General features: G+C 39.0%; 6 protein-coding genes across 6 annotated transcripts; all 6 read right to left on the reverse strand.

The window, feature by feature from the left end:
- Positions 1-1920: 1920 nt before the first annotated feature.
- Positions 1921-3237, reverse strand: LOC130635387 (putative gastrointestinal growth factor xP4). The gene is made up of 7 exons (XM_057444718.1): positions 3137-3237; positions 2943-3053; positions 2732-2866; positions 2524-2658; positions 2317-2454; positions 2089-2220; positions 1921-2015 (listed from the first exon to the last, which is right to left on the reverse strand). Exons 1-6 carry the CDS (start codon positions 3195-3197, stop codon positions 2090-2092), a joined length of 711 nt encoding a protein of 236 aa, XP_057300701.1. The 5' UTR covers positions 3198-3237; the 3' UTR covers positions 1921-2015; position 2089.
- A 1813-nt stretch (positions 3238-5050) lies between these two features.
- Positions 5051-6350, reverse strand: LOC130635388 (putative gastrointestinal growth factor xP4). Its single transcript, XM_057444719.1, has 7 exons — positions 6267-6350; positions 6073-6183; positions 5862-5996; positions 5654-5788; positions 5447-5584; positions 5219-5350; positions 5051-5145 (listed from the first exon to the last, which is right to left on the reverse strand). The coding sequence occupies exons 1-6, from the start codon at positions 6325-6327 to the stop codon at positions 5220-5222; spliced, it is 711 nt and encodes a 236-aa protein (XP_057300702.1). The 5' UTR covers positions 6328-6350; the 3' UTR covers positions 5051-5145; position 5219.
- A 1830-nt stretch (positions 6351-8180) lies between these two features.
- Positions 8181-9485, reverse strand: LOC130635389 (putative gastrointestinal growth factor xP4). The gene is made up of 7 exons (XM_057444720.1): positions 9397-9485; positions 9203-9313; positions 8992-9126; positions 8784-8918; positions 8577-8714; positions 8349-8480; positions 8181-8275 (listed from the first exon to the last, which is right to left on the reverse strand). The coding sequence occupies exons 1-6, from the start codon at positions 9455-9457 to the stop codon at positions 8350-8352; spliced, it is 711 nt and encodes a 236-aa protein (XP_057300703.1). The 5' UTR covers positions 9458-9485; the 3' UTR covers positions 8181-8275; position 8349.
- A 1490-nt stretch (positions 9486-10975) lies between these two features.
- Positions 10976-12631, reverse strand: LOC130635390 (putative gastrointestinal growth factor xP4). Its single transcript, XM_057444721.1, has 7 exons — positions 12527-12631; positions 12333-12443; positions 12122-12256; positions 11914-12048; positions 11707-11844; positions 11479-11610; positions 10976-11405 (listed from the first exon to the last, which is right to left on the reverse strand). The coding sequence occupies exons 1-6, from the start codon at positions 12585-12587 to the stop codon at positions 11480-11482; spliced, it is 711 nt and encodes a 236-aa protein (XP_057300704.1). The 5' UTR covers positions 12588-12631; the 3' UTR covers positions 10976-11405; position 11479.
- Positions 12632-14430: 1799 nt separating this feature from the next.
- Positions 14431-15761, reverse strand: LOC130635391 (putative gastrointestinal growth factor xP4). The gene is made up of 7 exons (XM_057444722.1): positions 15657-15761; positions 15463-15573; positions 15252-15386; positions 15044-15178; positions 14837-14974; positions 14609-14740; positions 14431-14535 (listed from the first exon to the last, which is right to left on the reverse strand). The coding sequence occupies exons 1-6, from the start codon at positions 15715-15717 to the stop codon at positions 14610-14612; spliced, it is 711 nt and encodes a 236-aa protein (XP_057300705.1). The 5' UTR covers positions 15718-15761; the 3' UTR covers positions 14431-14535; position 14609.
- Positions 15762-17560: 1799 nt separating this feature from the next.
- On the reverse strand, positions 17561-18891 carry LOC130635392 (putative gastrointestinal growth factor xP4). Its single transcript, XM_057444723.1, has 7 exons — positions 18787-18891; positions 18593-18703; positions 18382-18516; positions 18174-18308; positions 17967-18104; positions 17739-17870; positions 17561-17665 (listed from the first exon to the last, which is right to left on the reverse strand). The coding sequence occupies exons 1-6, from the start codon at positions 18845-18847 to the stop codon at positions 17740-17742; spliced, it is 711 nt and encodes a 236-aa protein (XP_057300706.1). The 5' UTR covers positions 18848-18891; the 3' UTR covers positions 17561-17665; position 17739.
- Positions 18892-19150: the final 259 nt, after the last annotated feature.

Consider the following 19150-nt stretch of genomic DNA (forward strand, 5'->3'; position numbering starts at 1 on the left):
AAAATACCTGTGGCAGCGGCAAAAGCCAAAACAACAAAACAAATCACGTAAATCTGATATTTCCTCATGATTCCGGCTCTTATTTCGTCGGTGCGCGAATCGTATTAGTCCAATTCATGTCAAAGCCTTCTTTATACGCTCTTTTCTCTCTAATTACTGTAATTAATGAGTGCTTATAATCAAGATGGCCGTTTACAAATTACAACGTAAATTCGCCTCCGGGGAAGATATTGTGCATGTAGCATTCACCGTTTAAACTCTTGTGGGTTTCGCTTTGAAATATGTTGACACGGTCTATGAAGATCATTGTTGATTGTTGAATAAACGGAAGGTTTTTATCGGAGTGGTGTAGGACTAGGGTGCACACGAATCACACACGAGTTATTCTTGTCTTCGGTGACCAAACCAACAATTCCCAATCATACATGCGTGTTATACTTTCAAGAGATCGTTCTTTCGCGGTGAAGGTGATATTCCCTTCAATTTCAATGAATATGAAACAAAAGAGCTAAATTCCATCAGAAGGATGCGTTGCCAATCCTAGATCATTGGATTGTTCATTATACGACGTTCTGACAATGTCTTGTTGTTTTAGATAACTCACATGTCGAAACTATTTTTGTTGCGTACTACATCACATCTAGAAGGTGTCCATTCACACAAGACACGGTCGATTTTGCGGATTTAAGTACCAATACGCGCTGCATCGTGCGCCTTTTTTGTCAGGGATGAAGAGATAAAAAAAAGAATTTTCTAATATGCTTCAAAATTTACGTCAACGTAACCCTGTTTTGACAACTAGGGATACGTTTCCCTGTTTAACATGCTATTAACATTTCTTATTAAGAACAATGCTGGAGATGAGTAGTCGAAATGAAATACGTGCGTTTAACGTCACTGCTTCAATTGGACGTTAAGTATTTTTATCCCATGACTTTTCATTAATGCCCCTGCGCTGTCATTTATATACCCTCGATAACGGCTTGGTTATAAACGGCACTAGCGGGCCTTATACAGTATTATTTACTGATAGCTATTTTAAATCAGTATATACGGGAAATCCACAGCACTGATTGGGTAAAAGCCTCAACGACGAGCTTCATACAGCCCGGTGCAACTTTTGACCTTGTAACATACATATTAATAACTATAAATGCATACAAATAACATTGGAAAAAATAGCCAAACACATCCACACTGAAAAATGAAGTTGCAGTAAATCCTAAATCACGATTCACTCCGTCAGAATCAGAAAAACATGTTCCACGTTCGGTGTCGCAGATAAAAGAAAATGCTTTTAAAAACATTAACAGCACAATGAAAAACAAGCAAAACAACGTCGAATTTATGTGATAAACATGTATTTGAAAAATTGAAACAATAAAACTCAAATGGAAAGTTCTCTATTTTTTTTACAACCTTGTCATCTTACGAGAAATATTACTCTCGGTCAGCGTAGCGACCTCGCATGTTCGGTCTATGCTTTTGACCTCGCATAAACTTTCTCGGTACAGATAGACAAGTTATTTTATGTTGTATTAATAACGCCCGCAAAAGTAGCCTTTTTGTATTTAGATTTATGCTTTCCGTATCCGCCCTGACATTTTTGACTATCAAAATTGTGGCTCCGAATGAGACAGAATTGCCAAGTTGACAAAGTAGCAAAAAACGGCATTATCCGGTTAATAACGCCTTGGATAGAAATGCTCACGCCACGCTTGCACGGTTGCATTGCGATTCTGGGTATGGCGGCGCCAGAAGATTTCAGGCTTTACTAAATAACGCTTACTACTCCTTTCATCAAATACGGACACTCAAGGCACCCTATGCAATAATTCAAATGTGTTTGGCTGCAGCGACATGACAAAAAGAAAATTGGCAGTCAAATCATTCATCTCCTACTGGATCTTATTGGGAAGGAAAAGTTCATATATTAGAGGTATTTATTTGACAACATATTTTTACAACAATGAGTACACTAAAGTTCGCATATAATCTTCCGAAGGTCCTCGTATCTAAACGAAAGGAAGTACATATTAAGCTCGTGGCCCGAAATGACTTGCTTACAAAAGTGTTCGCGACTTTTACCTCATCGGTAATAACACCATGGCCCACGACCGGGCAATGAATTATAGCAGCAACCTCTTTTCATGCATTCGAATTCTGTTATACCAGGATAGCCGCAGTCGTCACGTTCTGTTGCTTTGCGCAGACATTTTTCTAACGAAAATTCAACACAAACCAGCAGTAAAAACTTTAAGGATCGCGCATTATGTTATTTTGCGACGAATGTGGAGAGCGTACTTCTATGCTTACCTAGGCGGTGGTAGCACCACGGTCCACTTTGGTTTAGCAATTCACTATAACAACAGCCTTTCTTCTCGCATGCTCGCTTCGTTATGCCTGGATAACCACAATCATGACGTCTTGTTGCTGCTATTTTCCGGCATTTTTCTAAAATTACGGATGGAAGAGTACACAATGCTTTCAAAATACCTAATCAGTAAGAGCGGAACAACTTACCTTGCCTGTAATAACACCACGGTCCCTTTTCCTTGATCGCGTTGTAACAGCATCCTTTTTTGACGCAATCTGATTTGCTTATCCCAGGGTAACCACAATCTTCACGTTTGTTTGCTTCAATCATGGGACAGTTTGCTAGAGTATTTTGAGAAATAATTAGTGGCCCAAATTGTCAGTGTTAATGCCGAAAACATAGTCGAAAATTTACCTTTTCGATGATAACACCACGGGCCAGCCACCTTTAATTCGCCATAACAACATCCCTTTCTCAAGCAATCCAACGGACTAATTCCATGGTAGCCACAATCAACGCGCATTGACGCCTTTATGTTTCGACATTTTGCTATTACGAAACAAATTAGGTAGATTCACAACTAAAATGCAATGACAACCCCCTCAAGTGTAAGAAGCCGTATTACCTCCACATGTGTTGCAAAGCCTTGGGCAATGACTGGAAACGATTTTCTTTGAACAACTAGTTGATCTAACCACAGAGCACAAGATATTTCTGTTGCTGCAAACTCTTGTAGCTGAAAAATTAAGAACAAATGCAATTTTTTTATTATTGCGACGAAACATTGACGGCAATTGCAATGAAGAAGCATTAAAATACCTGTGGCAGCGGCAAAAGCCAAAACAACAAAACAAATCACGTAAATCTGATATTTCCTCATGATTCCGGCTCTTATTTCGTCGGTGCGCGAATCGTATTAGTCCAATTCATGTCAAAGCCTTCTTTATACGCTCTTTTCTCTCTAATTACTGTAATTAATGAGTGCTTATAATCAAGATGGCCGTTTACAAATTACAACGTAAATTCGCCTCCGGGGAAGATATTGTGCATGTAGCATTCACCGTTTAAACTCTTGTGGGTTTCGCTTTGAAATATGTTGACACGGTCTATGAAGATCATTGTTGATTGTTGAATAAACGGAAGGTTTTTATCGGAGTGGTGTAGGACTAGGGTGCACACGAATCACACACGAGTTATTCTTGTCTTCGGTGACCAAACCAACAATTCCCAATCATACATGCGTGTTATACTTTCAAGAGATCGTTCTTTCGCGGTGAAGGTGATATTCCCTTCAATTTCAATGAATATGAAACAAAAGAGCTAAATTCCATCAGAAGGATGCGTTGCCAATCCTAGATCATTGGATTGTTCATTATACGACGTTCTGACAATGTCTTGTTGTTTTAGATAACTCACATGTCGAAACTATTTTTGTTGCGTACTACATCACATCTAGAAGGTGTCCATTCACACAAGACACGGTCGATTTTGCGGATTTAAGTACCAATACGCGCTGCATCGTGCGCCTTTTTTGTCAGGGATGAAGAGATAAAAAAAAAGAATTTTCTAATATGCTTCAAAATTTACGTCAACGTAACCCTGTTTTGACAACTAGGGATACGTTTCCCTGTTTAACATGCTATTAACATTTCTTATTAAGAACAATGCTGGAGATGAGTAGTCGAAATGAAATACGTGCGTTTAACGTCACTGCTTCAATTGGACGTTAAGTATTTTTATCCCATGACTTTTCATTAATGCCCCTGCGCTGTCATTTATATACCCTCGATAACAGCTTGGTTATAAACGGCACTAGCGGGCCTTATACAGTATTATTTACTGATAGCTATTTTAAATCAGTATATACGGGAAATCCACAGCACTGATTGGGTAAAAGCCTCAACGACGAGCTTCATACAGCCCGGTGCAACTTTTGACCTTGTAACATACATATTAATAACTATAAATGCATACAAATAACATTGGAAAAAATAGCCAAACACATCCACACTGAAAAATGAAGTTGCAGTAAATCCTAAATCACGATTCACTCCGTCAGAATCAGAAAAACATGTTCCACGTTCGGTGTCGCAGATAAAAGAAAATGCTTTTAAAAACATTAACAGCACAATGAAAAACAAGCAAAACAACGTCGAATTTATGTGATAAACATGTATTTGAAAAATTGAAACAATAAAACTCAAATGGAAAGTTCTCTATTTTTTTTACAACCTTGTCATCTTACGAGAAATATTACTCTCGGTCAGCGTAGCGACCTCGCATGTTCGGTCTATGCTTTTGACCTCGCATAAACTTTCTCGGTACAGATAGACAAGTTATTTTATGTTGTATTAATAACGCCCGCAAAAGTAGCCTTTTTGTATTTAGATTTATGCTTTCCGTATCCGCCCTGACATTTTTGACTATCAAAATTGTGGCTCCGAATGAGACAGAATTGCCAAGTTGACAAAGTAGCAAAAAACGGCATTATCCGGTTAATAACGACTTGGATAGAAATGCTCACGCCACGCTTGCACGGTTGCATTGCGATTCTGGGTATGGCGGCGCCAGAAGATTTCAGGCTTTACTAAATAACGCTTACTACTCCTTTCATCAAATACGGACACTCAAGGCACCCTATGCAATAATTCAAATGTGTTTGGCTGCAGCGACATGACAAAAAGAAAATTGGCAGTCAAATCATTCATCTCCTACTGGATCTTATTGGGAAGGAAAAGTTCATATATTAGAGGTATTTATTTGACAACATATTTTTACAACAATGAGTACACTAAAGTTCGCATATAATCTTCCGAAGGTCCTCGTATCTAAACGAAAGGAAGTACATATTAAGCTCGTGGCCCGAAATGACTTGCTTACAAAAGTGTTCGCGACTTTTACCTCATCGGTAATAACACCATGGCCCACGACCGGGCAATGAATTATAGCAGCAACCTCTTTTCATGCATTCGAATTCTGTTATACCAGGATAGCCGCAGTCGTCACGTTCTGTTGCTTTGCGCAGACATTTTTCTAACGAAAATTCAACACAAACCAGCAGTAAAAACTTTAAGGATCGCGCATTATGTTATTTTGCGACGAATGTGGAGAGCGTACTTCTATGCTTACCTAGGCGGTGGTAGCACCACGGTCCACTTTGGTTTAGCAATTCACTATAACAACAGCCTTTCTTCTCGCATGCCCGCTTCGTTATGCCTGGATAACCACAATCATGACGTCTTGTTGCTGCTATTTTCCGGCATTTTTCTAAAATTACGGATGGAAGAGTACACAATGCTTTCAAAATACCTAATCAGTAAGAGCGGAACAACTTACCTTGCCTGTAATAACACCACGGTCCCTTTTCCTTGATCGCGTTGTAACAGCATCCTTTTTTGACGCAATCTGATTTGCTTATCCCAGGGTAACCACAATCTTCACGTTTGTTTGCTTCAATCATGGGACAGTTTGCTAGAGTATTTTGAGAAATAATTAGTGGCCCAAATTGTCAGTGTTAATGCCGAAAACATAGTCGAAAATTTACCTTTTCGATGATAACACCACGGGCCAGCCACCTTTAATTCGCCATAACAACATCCCTTTCTCAAGCAATCCAACGGACTAATTCCATGGTAGCCACAATCAACGCGCATTGACGCCTTTATGTTTCGACATTTTGCTATTACGAAACAAATTAGGTAGATTCACAACTAAAATGCAATGACAACCCCCTCAAGTGTAAGAAGCCGTATTACCTCCACATGTGTTGCAAAGCCTTGGGCAATGACTGGAAACGATTTTCTTTGAACAACTAGTTGATCTAACCACAGAGCACAAGATATTTCTGTTGCTGCAAACTCTTGTAGCTGAAAAATTAAGAACAAATGCAATTTTTTTATTATTGCGACGAAACATTGACGGCAATTGCAATGAAGAAGCATTAAAATACCTGTGGCAGCGGCAAAAGCCAAAACAACAAAACAAATCACGTAAATCTGATATTTCCTCATGATTCCGGCTCTTATTTCGTCGGTGCGCGAATCGTATTAGTCCAATTCATGTCAAAGCCTTCTTTATACGCTCTTTTCTCTCTAATTACTGTAATTAATGAGTGCTTATAATCAAGATGGCCGTTTACAAATTACAACGTAAATTCGCCTCCGGGGAAGATATTGTGCATGTAGCATTCACCGTTTAAACTCTTGTGGGTTTCGCTTTGAAATATGTTGACACGGTCTATGAAGATCATTGTTGATTGTTGAATAAACGGAAGGTTTTTATCGGAGTGGTGTAGGACTAGGGTGCACACGAATCACACACGAGTTATTCTTGTCTTCGGTGACCAAACCAACAATTCCCAATCATACATGCGTGTTATACTTTCAAGAGATCGTTCTTTCGCGGTGAAGGTGATATTCCCTTCAATTTCAATGAATATGAAACAAAAGAGCTAAATTCCATCAGAAGGATGCGTTGCCAATCCTAGATCATTGGATTGTTCATTATACGACGTTCTGACAATGTCTTGTTGTTTTAGATAACTCACATGTCGAAACTATTTTTGTTGCGTACTACATCACATCTAGAAGGTGTCCATTCACACAAGACACGGTCGATTTTGCGGATTTAAGTACCAATACGCGCTGCATCGTGCGCCTTTTTTGTCAGGGATGAAGAGATAAAAAAAAAGAATTTTCTAATATGCTTCAAAATTTACGTCAACGTAACCCTGTTTTGACAACTAGGGATACGTTTCCCTGTTTAACATGCTATTAACATTTCTTATTAAGAACAATGCTGGAGATGAGTAGTCGAAATGAAATACGTGCGTTTAACGTCACTGCTTCAATTGGACGTTAAGTATTTTTATCCCATGACTTTTCATTAATGCCCCTGCGCTGTCATTTATATACCCTCGATAACGGCTTGGTTATAAACGGCACTAGCGGGCCTTATACAGTATTATTTACTGATAGCTATTTTAAATCAGTATATACGGGAAATCCACAGCACTGATTGGGTAAAAGCCTCAACGACGAGCTTCATACAGCCCGGTGCAACTTTTGACCTTGTAACATACATATTAATAACTATAAATGCATACAAATAACATTGGAAAAAATAGCCAAACACATCCACACTGAAAAATGAAGTTGCAGTAAATCCTAAATCACGATTCACTCCGTCAGAATCAGAAAAACATGTTCCACGTTCGGTGTCGCAGTTAAAAGAAAATGCTTTTAAAAACATTAACAGCACAATGAAAAACAAGCAAAACAACGTCGAATTTATGTGATAAACATGTATTTGAAAAATTGAAACAATAAAACTCAAATGGAAAGTTCTCTATTTTTTTTACAACCTTGTCATCTTACGAGAAATATTACTCTCGGTCAGCGTAGCGACCTCGCATGTTCGGTCTATGCTTTTGACCTCGCATAAACTTTCTCGGTACAGATAGACAAGTTATTTTATGTTGTATTAATAACGCCCGCAAAAGTAGCCTTTTTGTATTTAGATTTATGCTTTCCGTATCCGCCCTGACATTTTTGACTATCAAAATTGTGGCTCCGAATGAGACAGAATTGCCAAGTTGACAAAGTAGCAAAAAACGGCATTATCCGGTTAATAACGCCTTGGATAGAAATGCTCACGCCACGCTTGCACGGTTGCATTGCGATTCTGGGTATGGCGGCGCCAGAAGATTTCAGGCTTTACTAAATAACGCTTACTACTCCTTTCATCAAATACGGACACTCAAGGCACCCTATGCAATAATTCAAATGTGTTTGGCTGCAGCGACATGACAAAAAGAAAATTGGCAGTCAAATCATTCATCTCCTACTGGATCTTATTGGGAAGGAAAAGTTCATATATTAGAGGTATTTATTTGACAACATATTTTTACAACAATGAGTACACTAAAGTTCGCATATAATCTTCCGAAGGTCCTCGTATCTAAACGAAAGGAAGTACATATTAAGCTCGTGGCCCGAAATGACTTGCTTACAAAAGTGTTCGCGACTTTTACCTCATCGGTAATAACACCATGGCCCACGACCGGGCAATGAATTATAGCAGCAACCTCTTTTCATGCATTCGAATTCTGTTATACCAGGATAGCCGCAGTCGTCACGTTCTGTTGCTTTGCGCAGACATTTTTCTAACGAAAATTCAACACAAACCAGCAGTAAAAACTTTAAGGATCGCGCATTATGTTATTTTGCGACGAATGTGGAGAGCGTACTTCTATGCTTACCTAGGCGGTGGTAGCACCACGGTCCACTTTGGTTTAGCAATTCACTATAACAACAGCCTTTCTTCTCGCATGCCCGCTTCGTTATGCCTGGATAACCACAATCATGACGTCTTGTTGCTGCTATTTTCCGGCATTTTTCTAAAATTACGGATGGAAGAGTACACAATGCTTTCAAAATACCTAATCAGTAAGAGCGGAACAACTTACCTTGCCTGTAATAACACCACGGTCCCTTTTCCTTGATCGCGTTGTAACAGCATCCTTTTTTGACGCAATCTGATTTGCTTATCCCAGGGTAACCACAATCGTCACGTTTGTTTGCTTCAATCATGGGACAGTTTGCTAGAGTATTTTGAGAAATAATTAGTGGCCCAAATTGTCAGTGTTAATGCCGAAAACATAGTCGAAAATTTACCTTTTCGATGATAACACCACGGGCCAGCCACCTTTAATTCGCCATAACAACATCCCTTTCTCAAGCAATCCAACGGACTAATTCCATGGTAGCCACAATCAACGCGCATTGACGCCTTTATGTTTCGACATTTTGCTATTACGAAACAAATTAGGTAGATTCACAACTAAAATGCAATGACAACCCCCTCAAGTGTAAGAAGCCGTATTACCTCCACATGTGTTGCAAAGCCTTGGGCAATGACTGGAAACGATTTTCTTTGAACAACTAGTTGATCTAACCACAGAGCACAAGATATTTCTGTTGCTGCAAACTCTTGTAGCTGAAAAATTAAGAACAAATGCAATTTTTTTATTATTGCGACGAAACATAGACGGCAATTGCAATGAAGAAGCATTAAAATACCTGTGGCAGCGGCAAAAGCCAAAACAACAAAACAAATCACGTAAATCTGATATTTCCTCATGATTCCGGCTCTTATTTCGTCGGTGCGCGAATCGTATTAGTCCAATTCATGTCAAAGCCTTCTTTATACGCTCTTTTCTCTCTAATTACTGTAATTAATGAGTGCTTATAATCAAGATGGCCGTTTACAAATTACAACGTAAATTCGCCTCCGGGGAAGATATTGTGCATGTAGCATTCACCGTTTAAACTCTTGTGGGTTTCGCTTTGAAATATGTTGACACGGTCTATGAAGATCATTGTTGATTGTTGAATAAACGGAAGGTTTTTATCGGAGTGGTGTAGGACTAGGGTGCACACGAATCACACACGAGTTATTCTTGTCTTCGGTGACCAAACCAACAATTCCCAATCATACATGCGTGTTATACTTTCAAGAGATCGTTCTTTCGCGGTGAAGGTGATATTCCCTTCAATTTCAATGAATATGAAACAAAAGAGCTAAATTCCATCAGAAGGATGCGTTGCCAATCCTAGATCATTGGATTGTTCATTATACGACGTTCTGACAATGTCTTGTTGTTTTAGATAACTCACATGTCGAAACTATTTTTGTTGCGTACTACATCACATCTAGAAGGTGTCCATTCACACAAGACACGGTCGATTTTGCGGATTTAAGTACCAATACGCGCTGCATCGTGCGCCTTTTTTGTCAGGGATGAAGAGATAAAAAAAAAGAATTTTCTAATATGCTTCAAAATTTACGTCAACGTAACCCTGTTTTGACAACTAGGGATACGTTTCCCTGTTTAACATGCTATTAACATTTCTTATTAAGAACAATGCTGGAGATGAGTAGTCGAAATGAAATACGTGCGTTTAACGTCACTGCTTCAATTGGACGTTAAGTATTTTTATCCCATGACTTTTCATTAATGCCCCTGCGCTGTCATTTATATACCCTCGATAACGGCTTGGTTATAAACGGCACTAGCGGGCCTTATACAGTATTATTTACTGATAGCTATTTTAAATCAGTATATACGGGAAATCCACAGCACTGATTGGGTAAAAGCCTCAACGACGAGCTTCATACAGCCCGGTGCAACTTTTGACCTTGTAACATACATATTAATAACTATAAATGCATACAAATAACATTGGAAAAAATAGCCAAACACATCCACACTGAAAAATGAAGTTGCAGTAAATCCTAAATCACGATTCACTCCGTCAGAATCAGAAAAACATGTTCCACGTTCGGTGTCGCAGATAAAAGAAAATGCTTTTAAAAACATTAACAGCACAATGAAAAACAAGCAAAACAACGTCGAATTTATGTGATAAACATGTATTTGAAAAATTGAAACAATAAAACTCAAATGGAAAGTTCTCTATTTTTTTTACAACCTTGTCATCTTACGAGAAATATTACTCTCGGTCAGCGTAGCGACCTCGCATGTTCGGTCTATGCTTTTGACCTCGCATAAACTTTCTCGGTACAGATAGACAAGTTATTTTATGTTGTATTAATAACGCCCGCAAAAGTAGCCTTTTTGTATTTAGATTTATGCTTTCCGTATCCGCCCTGACATTTTTGACTATCAAAATTGTGGCTCCGAATGAGACAGAATTGCCAAGTTGACAAAGTAGCAAAAAACGGCTTTATCCGGTTAAAAACGCCTTGGATAGAAATGCTCACGCCACGCTTGCACGGTTGCATTGCGATTCTGGGTATGGCGGCGCCAGAAGATTTCAGGCTTTACTAAATAACGCTTACTACTCCTTTCATCAAATACGGACACTCAAGGCACCCTATGCAATAATTCAAATGTGTTTGGCTGCAACGACATGACAAAAAGAAAATTGGCAGTCAAATCATTCATCTCCTACTGGATCTTATTGGGAAGGAAAAGTTCATATATTAGAGGTATTTATTTGACAACATATTTTTACAACAATGAGTACACTAAAGTTCGCATATAATCTTCCGAAGGTCCTCGTATCTAAACGAAAGGAAGTACATATTAAGCTCGTGGCCCGAAATGACTTGCTTACAAAAGTGTTCGCGACTTTTACCTCATCGGTAATAACACCATGGCCCACGACCGGGCAATGAATTATAGCAGCAACCTCTTTTCATGCATTCGAATTCTGTTATACCAGGATAGCCGCAGTCGTCACGTTCTGTTGCTTTGCGCAGACATTTTTCTAACGAAAATTCAACACAAACCAGCAGTAAAAACTTTAAGGATCGCGCATTATGTTATTTTGCGACGAATGTGGAGAGCGTACTTCTATGCTTACCTAGGCGGTGGTAGCACCACGGTCCACTTTGGTTTAGCAATTCACTATAACAACAGCCTTTCTTCTCGCATGCCCGCTTCGTTATGCCTGGATAACCACAATCATGACGTCTTGTTGCTGCTATTTTCCGGCATTTTTCTAAAATTACGGATGGAAGAGTACACAATGCTTTCAAAATACCTAATCAGTAAGAGCGGAACAACTTACCTTGCCTGTAATAACACCACGGTCCCTTTTCCTTGATCGCGTTGTAACAGCATCCTTTTTTGACGCAATCTGATTTGCTTATCCCAGGGTAACCACAATCTTCACGTTTGTTTGCTTCAATCATGGGACAGTTTGCTAGAGTATTTTGAGAAATAATTAGTGGCCCAAATTGTCAGTGTTAATGCCGAAAACATAGTCGAAAATTTACCTTTTCGATGATAACACCACGGGCCAGCCACCTTTAATTCGCCATAACAACATCCCTTTCTCAAGCAATCCAACGGACTAATTCCATGGTAGCCACAATCAACGCGCATTGACGCCTTTATGTTTCGACATTTTGCTATTACGAAACAAATTAGGTAGATTCACAACTAAAATGCAATGACAACCCCCTCAAGTGTAAGAAGCCGTATTACCTCCACATGTGTTGCAAAGCCTTGGGCAATGACTGGAAACGATTTTCTTTGAACAACTAGTTGATCTAACCACAGAGCACAAGATATTTCTGTTGCTGCAAACTCTTGTAGCTGAAAAATTAAGAAAAAATGCAATTTTTTTATTATTGCGACGAAACATTGACGGCAATTGCAATGAAGAAGCATTAAAATACCTGTGGCAGCGGCAAAAGCCAAAACAACAAAACAAATCACGTAAATCTGATATTTCCTCATGATTCCGGCTCTTATTTCGTCGGTGCGCGAATCGTATTAGTCCAATTCATGTCAAAGCCTTCTTTATACGCTCTTTTCTCTCTAATTACTGTAATTAATGAGTGCTTATAATCAAGATGGCCGTTTACAAATTACAACGTAAATTCGCCTCCGGGGAAGATATTGTGCATGTAGCATTCACCGTTTAAACTCTTGTGGGTTTCGCTTTGAAATATGTTGACACGGTCTATGAAGATCATTGTTGATTGTTGAATAAACGGAAGGTTTTTATCGGAGTGGTGTAGGACTAGGGTGCACACGAATCACACACGAGTTATTCTTGTCTTCGGTGACCAAACCAACAATTCCCAATCATACATGCGTGTTATACTTTCAAGAGATCGTTCTTTCGCGGTGAAGGTGATATTCCCTTCAATTTCAATGAATATGAAACAAAAGAGCTAAATTCCATCAGAAGGATGCGTTGCCAATCCTAGATCATTGGATTGTTCATTATACGACGTTCTGACAATGTCTTGTTGTTTTAGATAACTCACATGTCGAAACTATTTTTGTTGCGTACTACATCACATCTAGAAGGTGTCCATTCACACAAGACACGGTCGATTTTGCGGATTTAAGTACCAATACGCGCTGCATCGTGCGCCTTTTTTGTCAGGGATGAAGAGATAAAAAAAAAGAATTTTCTAATATGCTTCAAAATTTACGTCAACGTAACCCTGTTTTGACAACTAGGGATACGTTTCCCTGTTTAACATGCTATTAACATTTCTTATTAAGAACAATGCTGGAGATGAGTAGTCGAAATGAAATACGTGCGTTTAACGTCACTGCTTCAATTGGACGTTAAGTATTTTTATCCCATGACTTTTCATTAATGCCCCTGCGCTGTCATTTATATACCCTCGATAACGGCTTGGTTATAAACGGCACTAGCGGGCCTTATACAGTATTATTTACTGATAGCTATTTTAAATCAGTATATACGGGAAATCCACAGCACTGATTGGGTAAAAGCCTCAACGACGAGCTTCATACAGCCCGGTGCAACTTTTGACCTTGTAACATACATATTAATAACTATAAATGCATACAAATAACATTGGAAAAAATAGCCAAACACATCCACACTGAAAAATGAAGTTGCAGTAAATCCTAAATCACGATTCACTCCGTCAGAATCAGAAAAAAATGTTCCACGTTCGGTGTCGCAGATAAAAGAAAATGCTTTTAAAAACATTAACAGCACAATGAAAAACAAGCAAAACAACGTCGAATTTATGTGATAAACATGTATTTGAAAAATTGAAACAATAAAACTCAAATGGAAAGTTCTCTATTTTTTTTACAACCTTGTCATCTTACGAGAAATATTACTCTCGGTCAGCGTAGCGACCTCGCATGTTCGGTCTATGCTTTTGACCTCGCATAAACTTTCTCGGTACAGATAGACAAGTTATTTTATGTTGTATTAATAACGCCCGCAAAAGTAGCCTTTTTGTATTTAGATTTATGCTTTCCGTATCCGCCCTGACATTTTTGACTATCAAAATTGTGGCTCCGAATGAGACAGAATTGGCAAGTTGACAAAGTAGCAAAAAACGGCATTATCCGGTTAATAACGCCTTGGATAGAAATGCTCACGCCACGCTTGCACGGTTGCATTGCGATTCTGGGTATGGCGGCGCCAGAAGATTTCAGGCTTTACTAAATAACGCTTACTACTCCTTTCATCAAATACGGACACTCAAGGCACCCTATGCAATAATTCAAATGTGTTTGGCTGCAGCGACATGACAAAAAGAAAATTGGCAGTCAAATCATTCATCTCCTACTGGATCTTATTGGGAAGGAAAAGTTCATATATTAGAGGTATTTATTTGACAACATATTTTTACAACAATGAGTACACTAAAGTTCGCATATAATCTTCCGAAGGTCCTCGTATCTAAACGAAAGGAAGTACATATTAAGCTCGTGGCCCGAAATGACTTGCTTACAAAAGTGTTCGCGACTTTTACCTCATCGGTAATAACACCATGGCCCACGACCGGGCAATGAATTATAGCAGCAACCTCTTTTCATGCATTCGAATTCTGTTATACCAGGATAGCCGCAGTCGTCACGTTCTGTTGCTTTGCGCAGACATTTTTCTAACGAAAATTCAACACAAACCAGCAGTAAAAACTTTAAGGATCGCGCATTATGTTATTTTGCGACGAATGTGGAGAGCGTACTTCTATGCTTACCTAGGCGGTGGTAGCACCACGGTCCACTTTGGTTTAGCAATTCACTATAACAACAGCCTTTCTTCTCGCATGCCCGCTTCGTTATGCCTGGATAACCACAATCATGACGTCTTGTTGCTGCTATTTTCCGGCATTTTTCTAAAATTACGGATGGAAGAGTACACAATGCTTTCAAAATACCTAATCAGTAAGAGCGGAACAACTTACCTTGCCTGTAATAACACCACGGTCCCTTTTCCTTGATCGCGTTGTAACAGCATCCTTTTTTGACGCAATCTGATTTGCTTATCCCAGGGTAACCACAATCTTCACGTTTGTTTGCTTCAATCATGGGACAGTTTGCTAGAGTATTTTGAGAAATAATTAGTGGCCCAAATTGTCAGTGTTAATGCCGAAAACATAGTCGAAAATTTACCTTTTCGATGATAACACCACGGGCCAGCCACCTTTAATTCGCCATAACAACATCCCTTTCTCAAGCAATCCAACGGACTAATTCCATGGTAGCCACAATCAACGCGCATTGACGCCTTTATGTTTCGACATTTTGCTATTACGAAACAAATTAGGTAGATTCACAACTAAAATGCAATGACAACCCCCTCAAGTGTAAGAAGCCGTATTACCTCCACATGTGTTGCAAAGCCTTGGGCAATGACTGGAAACGATTTTCTTTGAACAACTAGTTGATCTAACCACAGAGCACAAGATATTTCTGTTGCTGCAAACTCTTGTAGCTGAAAAATTAAGAACAAATGCAATTTTTTTATTATTGCGACGAAACATTGACGGCAATTGCAATGAAGAAGCATTAAAATACCTGTGGCAGCGGCAAAAGCCAAAACAACAAAACAAATCACGTAAATCTGATATTTCCTCATGATTCCGGCTCTTATTTCGTCGGTGCGCGAATCGTATTAGTCCAATTCATGTCAAAGCCTTCTTTATACGCTCTTTTCTCTCTAATTACTGTAATTAATGAGTGCTTATAATCAAGATGGCCGTTTACAAATTACAACGTAAATTCGCCTCCGGGGAAGATATTGTGCATGTAGCATTCACCGTTTAAACTCTTGTGGGTTTCGCTTTGAAATATGTTGACACGGTCTATGAAGATCATTGTTGATTGTTGAATAAACGGAAGGTTTTTATCGGAGTGGTGTAGGACTAGGGTGCACACGAATCACACACGAGTTATTCTTGTCTTCGGTGACCAAACCAACAATTCCCAATCATACATGCGTGTTATACTTTCAAGAGATCGTTCTTTCGCGGTGAAGGTGATATTCCCTTCAATTTCAATGAATATGAAACAAAAGAGCTAAATTCCATCAGAAGGATGCGTTGCCAATCCTAGATCATTGGATTGTTCATTATACGACGTTCTGACAATGTCTTGTTGTTTTAGATAACTCACATGTCGAAACTATTTTTGTTGCGTACTACATCACATCTAGAAGGTGTCCATTCACACAAGACACGGTCGATTTTGCGGATTTAAGTACCAATACGCGCTGCATCGTGCGCCTTTTTTGTCGGGGATGAAGAGATAAAAAAAAAGAATTTTCTAATATGCTTCAAAATTTACGTCAACGTAACCCTGTTTTGACAACTAGGGATACGTTTCCCTGTTTAACATGCTATTAACATTTCTTATTAAGAACAATGCTGGAGATGAGTAGTCGAAATGAAATACGTGCGTTTAACGTCACTGCTTCAATTGGACGTTAAGTATTTTTATCCCATGACTTTTCATTAATGCCCCTGCGCTGTCATTTATATACCCTCGATAACAGCTTGGTTATAAACGGCACTAGCGGGCCTTATACAGTATTATTTACTGATAGCTATTTTAAATCAGTATATACGGGAAATCCACAGCACTGATTGGGTAAAAGCCTCAACGACGAGCTTCATACAGCCCGGTGCAACTTTTGACCTTGTAACATACATATTAATAACTATAAATGCATACAAATAACATTGGAAAAAATAGCCAAACACATCCACACTGAAAAATGAAGTTGCAGTAAATCCTAAATCACGATTCACTCCGTCAGAATCAGAAAAAAATGTTCCACGTTCGGTGTCGCAGATAAAAGAAAATGCTTTTAAAAACATTAACAGCACAATGAAAAACAAGCAAAACAACGTCGAATTTATGTGATAAACATGTATTTGAAAAATTGAAACAATAAAACTCAAATGGAAAGTTCTCTATTTTTTTTACAACCTTGTCATCTTACGAGAAATATTACTCTCGGTCAGCGTAGCGACCTCGCATGTTCGGTCTATGCTTTTGACCTCGCATAAACTTTCTCGGTACAGATAGACAAGTTATTTTATGTTGTATTAATAACGCCCGCAAAAGTAGCCTTTTTGTATTTAGATTTATGCTTTCCGTATCCGCCCTGACATTTTTGACTATCAAAATTGTGGCTCCGAATGAGACAGAATTGCCAAGTTGACAAAGTAGCAAAAAACGGCATTATCCGGTTAATAACGCCTTGGATAGAAATGCTCACGCCACGCTTGCACGGTTGCATTGCGATTCTGGGTATGGCGGCGCCAGAAGATTTCAGGCTTTACTAAATAACGCTTACTACTCCTTTCATCAAATACGGACACTCAAGGCACCCTATGCAATAATTCAAATGTGTTTGGCTGCAGCGACATGACAAAAAGAAAATTGGCAGTCAAATCATTCATCTCCTACTGGATCTTATTGGGAAGGAAAAGTTCATATATTAGAGGTATTTATTTGACAACATATTTTTACAACAATGAGTACACTAAAGTTCGCATATAATCTTCCGAAGGTCCTCGTATCTAAACGAAAGGAAGTACATATTAAGCTCGTGGCCCGAAATGACTTGCTTACAAAAGTGTTCGCGACTTTTACCTCATCGGTAATAACACCATGGCCCACGACCGGGCAATGAATTATAGCAGCAACCTCTTTTCATGCATTCGAATTCTGTTATACCAGGATAGCCGCAGTCGTCACGTTCTGTTGCTTTGCGCAGACATTTTTCTAACGAAAATTCAACACAAACCAGCAGTAAAAACTTTAAGGATCGCGCATTATGTTATTTTGCGACGAATGTGGAGAGCGTACTTCTATGCTTACCTAGGCGGTGGTAGCACCACGGTCCACTTTGGTTTAGCAATTCACTATAACAACAGCCTTTCTTCTCGCATGCCCGCTTCGTTATGCCTGGATAACCACAATCATGACGTCTTGTTGCTGCTATTTTCCGGCATTTTTCTAAAATTACGGATGGAAGAGTACACAATGCTTTCAAAATACCTAATCAGTAAGAGCGGAACAACTTACCTTGCCTGTAATAACACCACGGTCCCTTTTCCTTGATCGCGTTGTAACAGCATCCTTTTTTGACGCAATCTGATTTGCTTATCCCAGGGTAACCACAATCTTCACGTTTGTTTGCTTCAATCATGGGACAGTTTGCTAGAGTATTTTGAGAAATAATTAGTGGCCCAAATTGTCAGTGTTAATGCCGAAAACATAGTCGAAAATTTACCTTTTCGATGATAACACCACGGGCCAGCCACCTTTAATTCGCCATAACAACATCCCTTTCTCAAGCAATCCAACGGACTAATTCCATGGTAGCCACAATCAACGCGCATTGACGCCTTTATGTTTCGACATTTTGCTATTACGAAACAAATTAGGTAGATTCACAACTAAAATGCAATGACAACCCCCTCAAGTGTAAGAAGCCGTATTACCTCCACATGTGTTGCAAAGCCTTGGGCAATGACTGGAAACGATTTTCTTTGAACAACTAGTTGATCTAACCACAGAGCACAAGATATTTCTGTTGCTGCAAACTCTTGTAGCTGAAAAATTAAGAACAAATGCAATTTTTTTATTATTGCGACGAAACATTGACGGCAATTGCAATGAAGAAGCATTAAAATACCTGTGGCAGCGGCAAAAGCCAAAACAACAAAACAAATCACGTAAATCTGATATTTCCTCATGATTCCGGCTCTTATTTCGTCGGTGCGCGAATCGTATTAGTCCAATTCATGTCAAAGCCTTCTTTATACGCTCTTTTCTCTCTAATTACTGTAATTAATGAGTGCTTATAATCAAGATGGCCGTTTACAAATTACAACGTAAATTCGCCTCCGGGGAAGATATTGTGCATGTAGCATTCACCGTTTAAACTCTTGTGGGTTTCGCTTTGAAATATGTTGACACGGTCTATGAAGATCATTGTTGATTGTTGAATAAACGGAAGGTTTTTATCGGAGTGGTGTAGGACTAGGGTGCACACGAAT

Source organism: Hydractinia symbiolongicarpus, chromosome 3 (genome assembly GCF_029227915.1).
Source record: "Hydractinia symbiolongicarpus strain clone_291-10 chromosome 3, HSymV2.1, whole genome shotgun sequence".
NCBI lineage: Eukaryota > Metazoa > Cnidaria > Hydrozoa > Anthoathecata > Hydractiniidae > Hydractinia > Hydractinia symbiolongicarpus.

Coding starts and splice junctions, on each gene's coding strand:
- LOC130635387 (XM_057444718.1), bottom strand. CDS start 3,197: ATGAGGAAATATCAGATTTACGTGATTTGTTTTGTTGTTTTGGCTTTT. Junction 3,054..3,136: donor GGCTTTTGCCGCTGCCACAG/GTATTTTAATGC, acceptor TTAATTTTTCAG/CTACAAGAGTTTGCAGCAAC. Junction 2,455..2,523: donor GTGGTGTTATTACAGGCAAG/GTAAGTTGTTCC, acceptor CCGTAATTTTAG/AAAAATGCCGGAAAATAGCA.
- LOC130635388 (XM_057444719.1), bottom strand. CDS start 6,327: ATGAGGAAATATCAGATTTACGTGATTTGTTTTGTTGTTTTGGCTTTT. Junction 5,585..5,653: donor GTGGTGTTATTACAGGCAAG/GTAAGTTGTTCC, acceptor CCGTAATTTTAG/AAAAATGCCGGAAAATAGCA. Junction 5,351..5,446: donor GTGGTGCTACCACCGCCTAG/GTAAGCATAGAA, acceptor AATTTTCGTTAG/AAAAATGTCTGCGCAAAGCA.
- LOC130635389 (XM_057444720.1), bottom strand. CDS start 9,457: ATGAGGAAATATCAGATTTACGTGATTTGTTTTGTTGTTTTGGCTTTT. Junction 9,127..9,202: donor GCTTTGCAACACATGTGGAG/GTAATACGGCTT, acceptor GTTTCGTAATAG/CAAAATGTCGAAACATAAAG. Junction 8,481..8,576: donor GTGGTGCTACCACCGCCTAG/GTAAGCATAGAA, acceptor AATTTTCGTTAG/AAAAATGTCTGCGCAAAGCA.
- LOC130635390 (XM_057444721.1), bottom strand. CDS start 12,587: ATGAGGAAATATCAGATTTACGTGATTTGTTTTGTTGTTTTGGCTTTT. Junction 12,049..12,121: donor GTGGTGTTATCATCGAAAAG/GTAAATTTTCGA, acceptor AAAATACTCTAG/CAAACTGTCCCATGATTGAA. Junction 11,845..11,913: donor GTGGTGTTATTACAGGCAAG/GTAAGTTGTTCC, acceptor CCGTAATTTTAG/AAAAATGCCGGAAAATAGCA.
- LOC130635391 (XM_057444722.1), bottom strand. CDS start 15,717: ATGAGGAAATATCAGATTTACGTGATTTGTTTTGTTGTTTTGGCTTTT. Junction 15,179..15,251: donor GTGGTGTTATCATCGAAAAG/GTAAATTTTCGA, acceptor AAAATACTCTAG/CAAACTGTCCCATGATTGAA. Junction 14,741..14,836: donor GTGGTGCTACCACCGCCTAG/GTAAGCATAGAA, acceptor AATTTTCGTTAG/AAAAATGTCTGCGCAAAGCA.
- LOC130635392 (XM_057444723.1), bottom strand. CDS start 18,847: ATGAGGAAATATCAGATTTACGTGATTTGTTTTGTTGTTTTGGCTTTT. Junction 18,704..18,786: donor GGCTTTTGCCGCTGCCACAG/GTATTTTAATGC, acceptor TTAATTTTTCAG/CTACAAGAGTTTGCAGCAAC. Junction 18,309..18,381: donor GTGGTGTTATCATCGAAAAG/GTAAATTTTCGA, acceptor AAAATACTCTAG/CAAACTGTCCCATGATTGAA.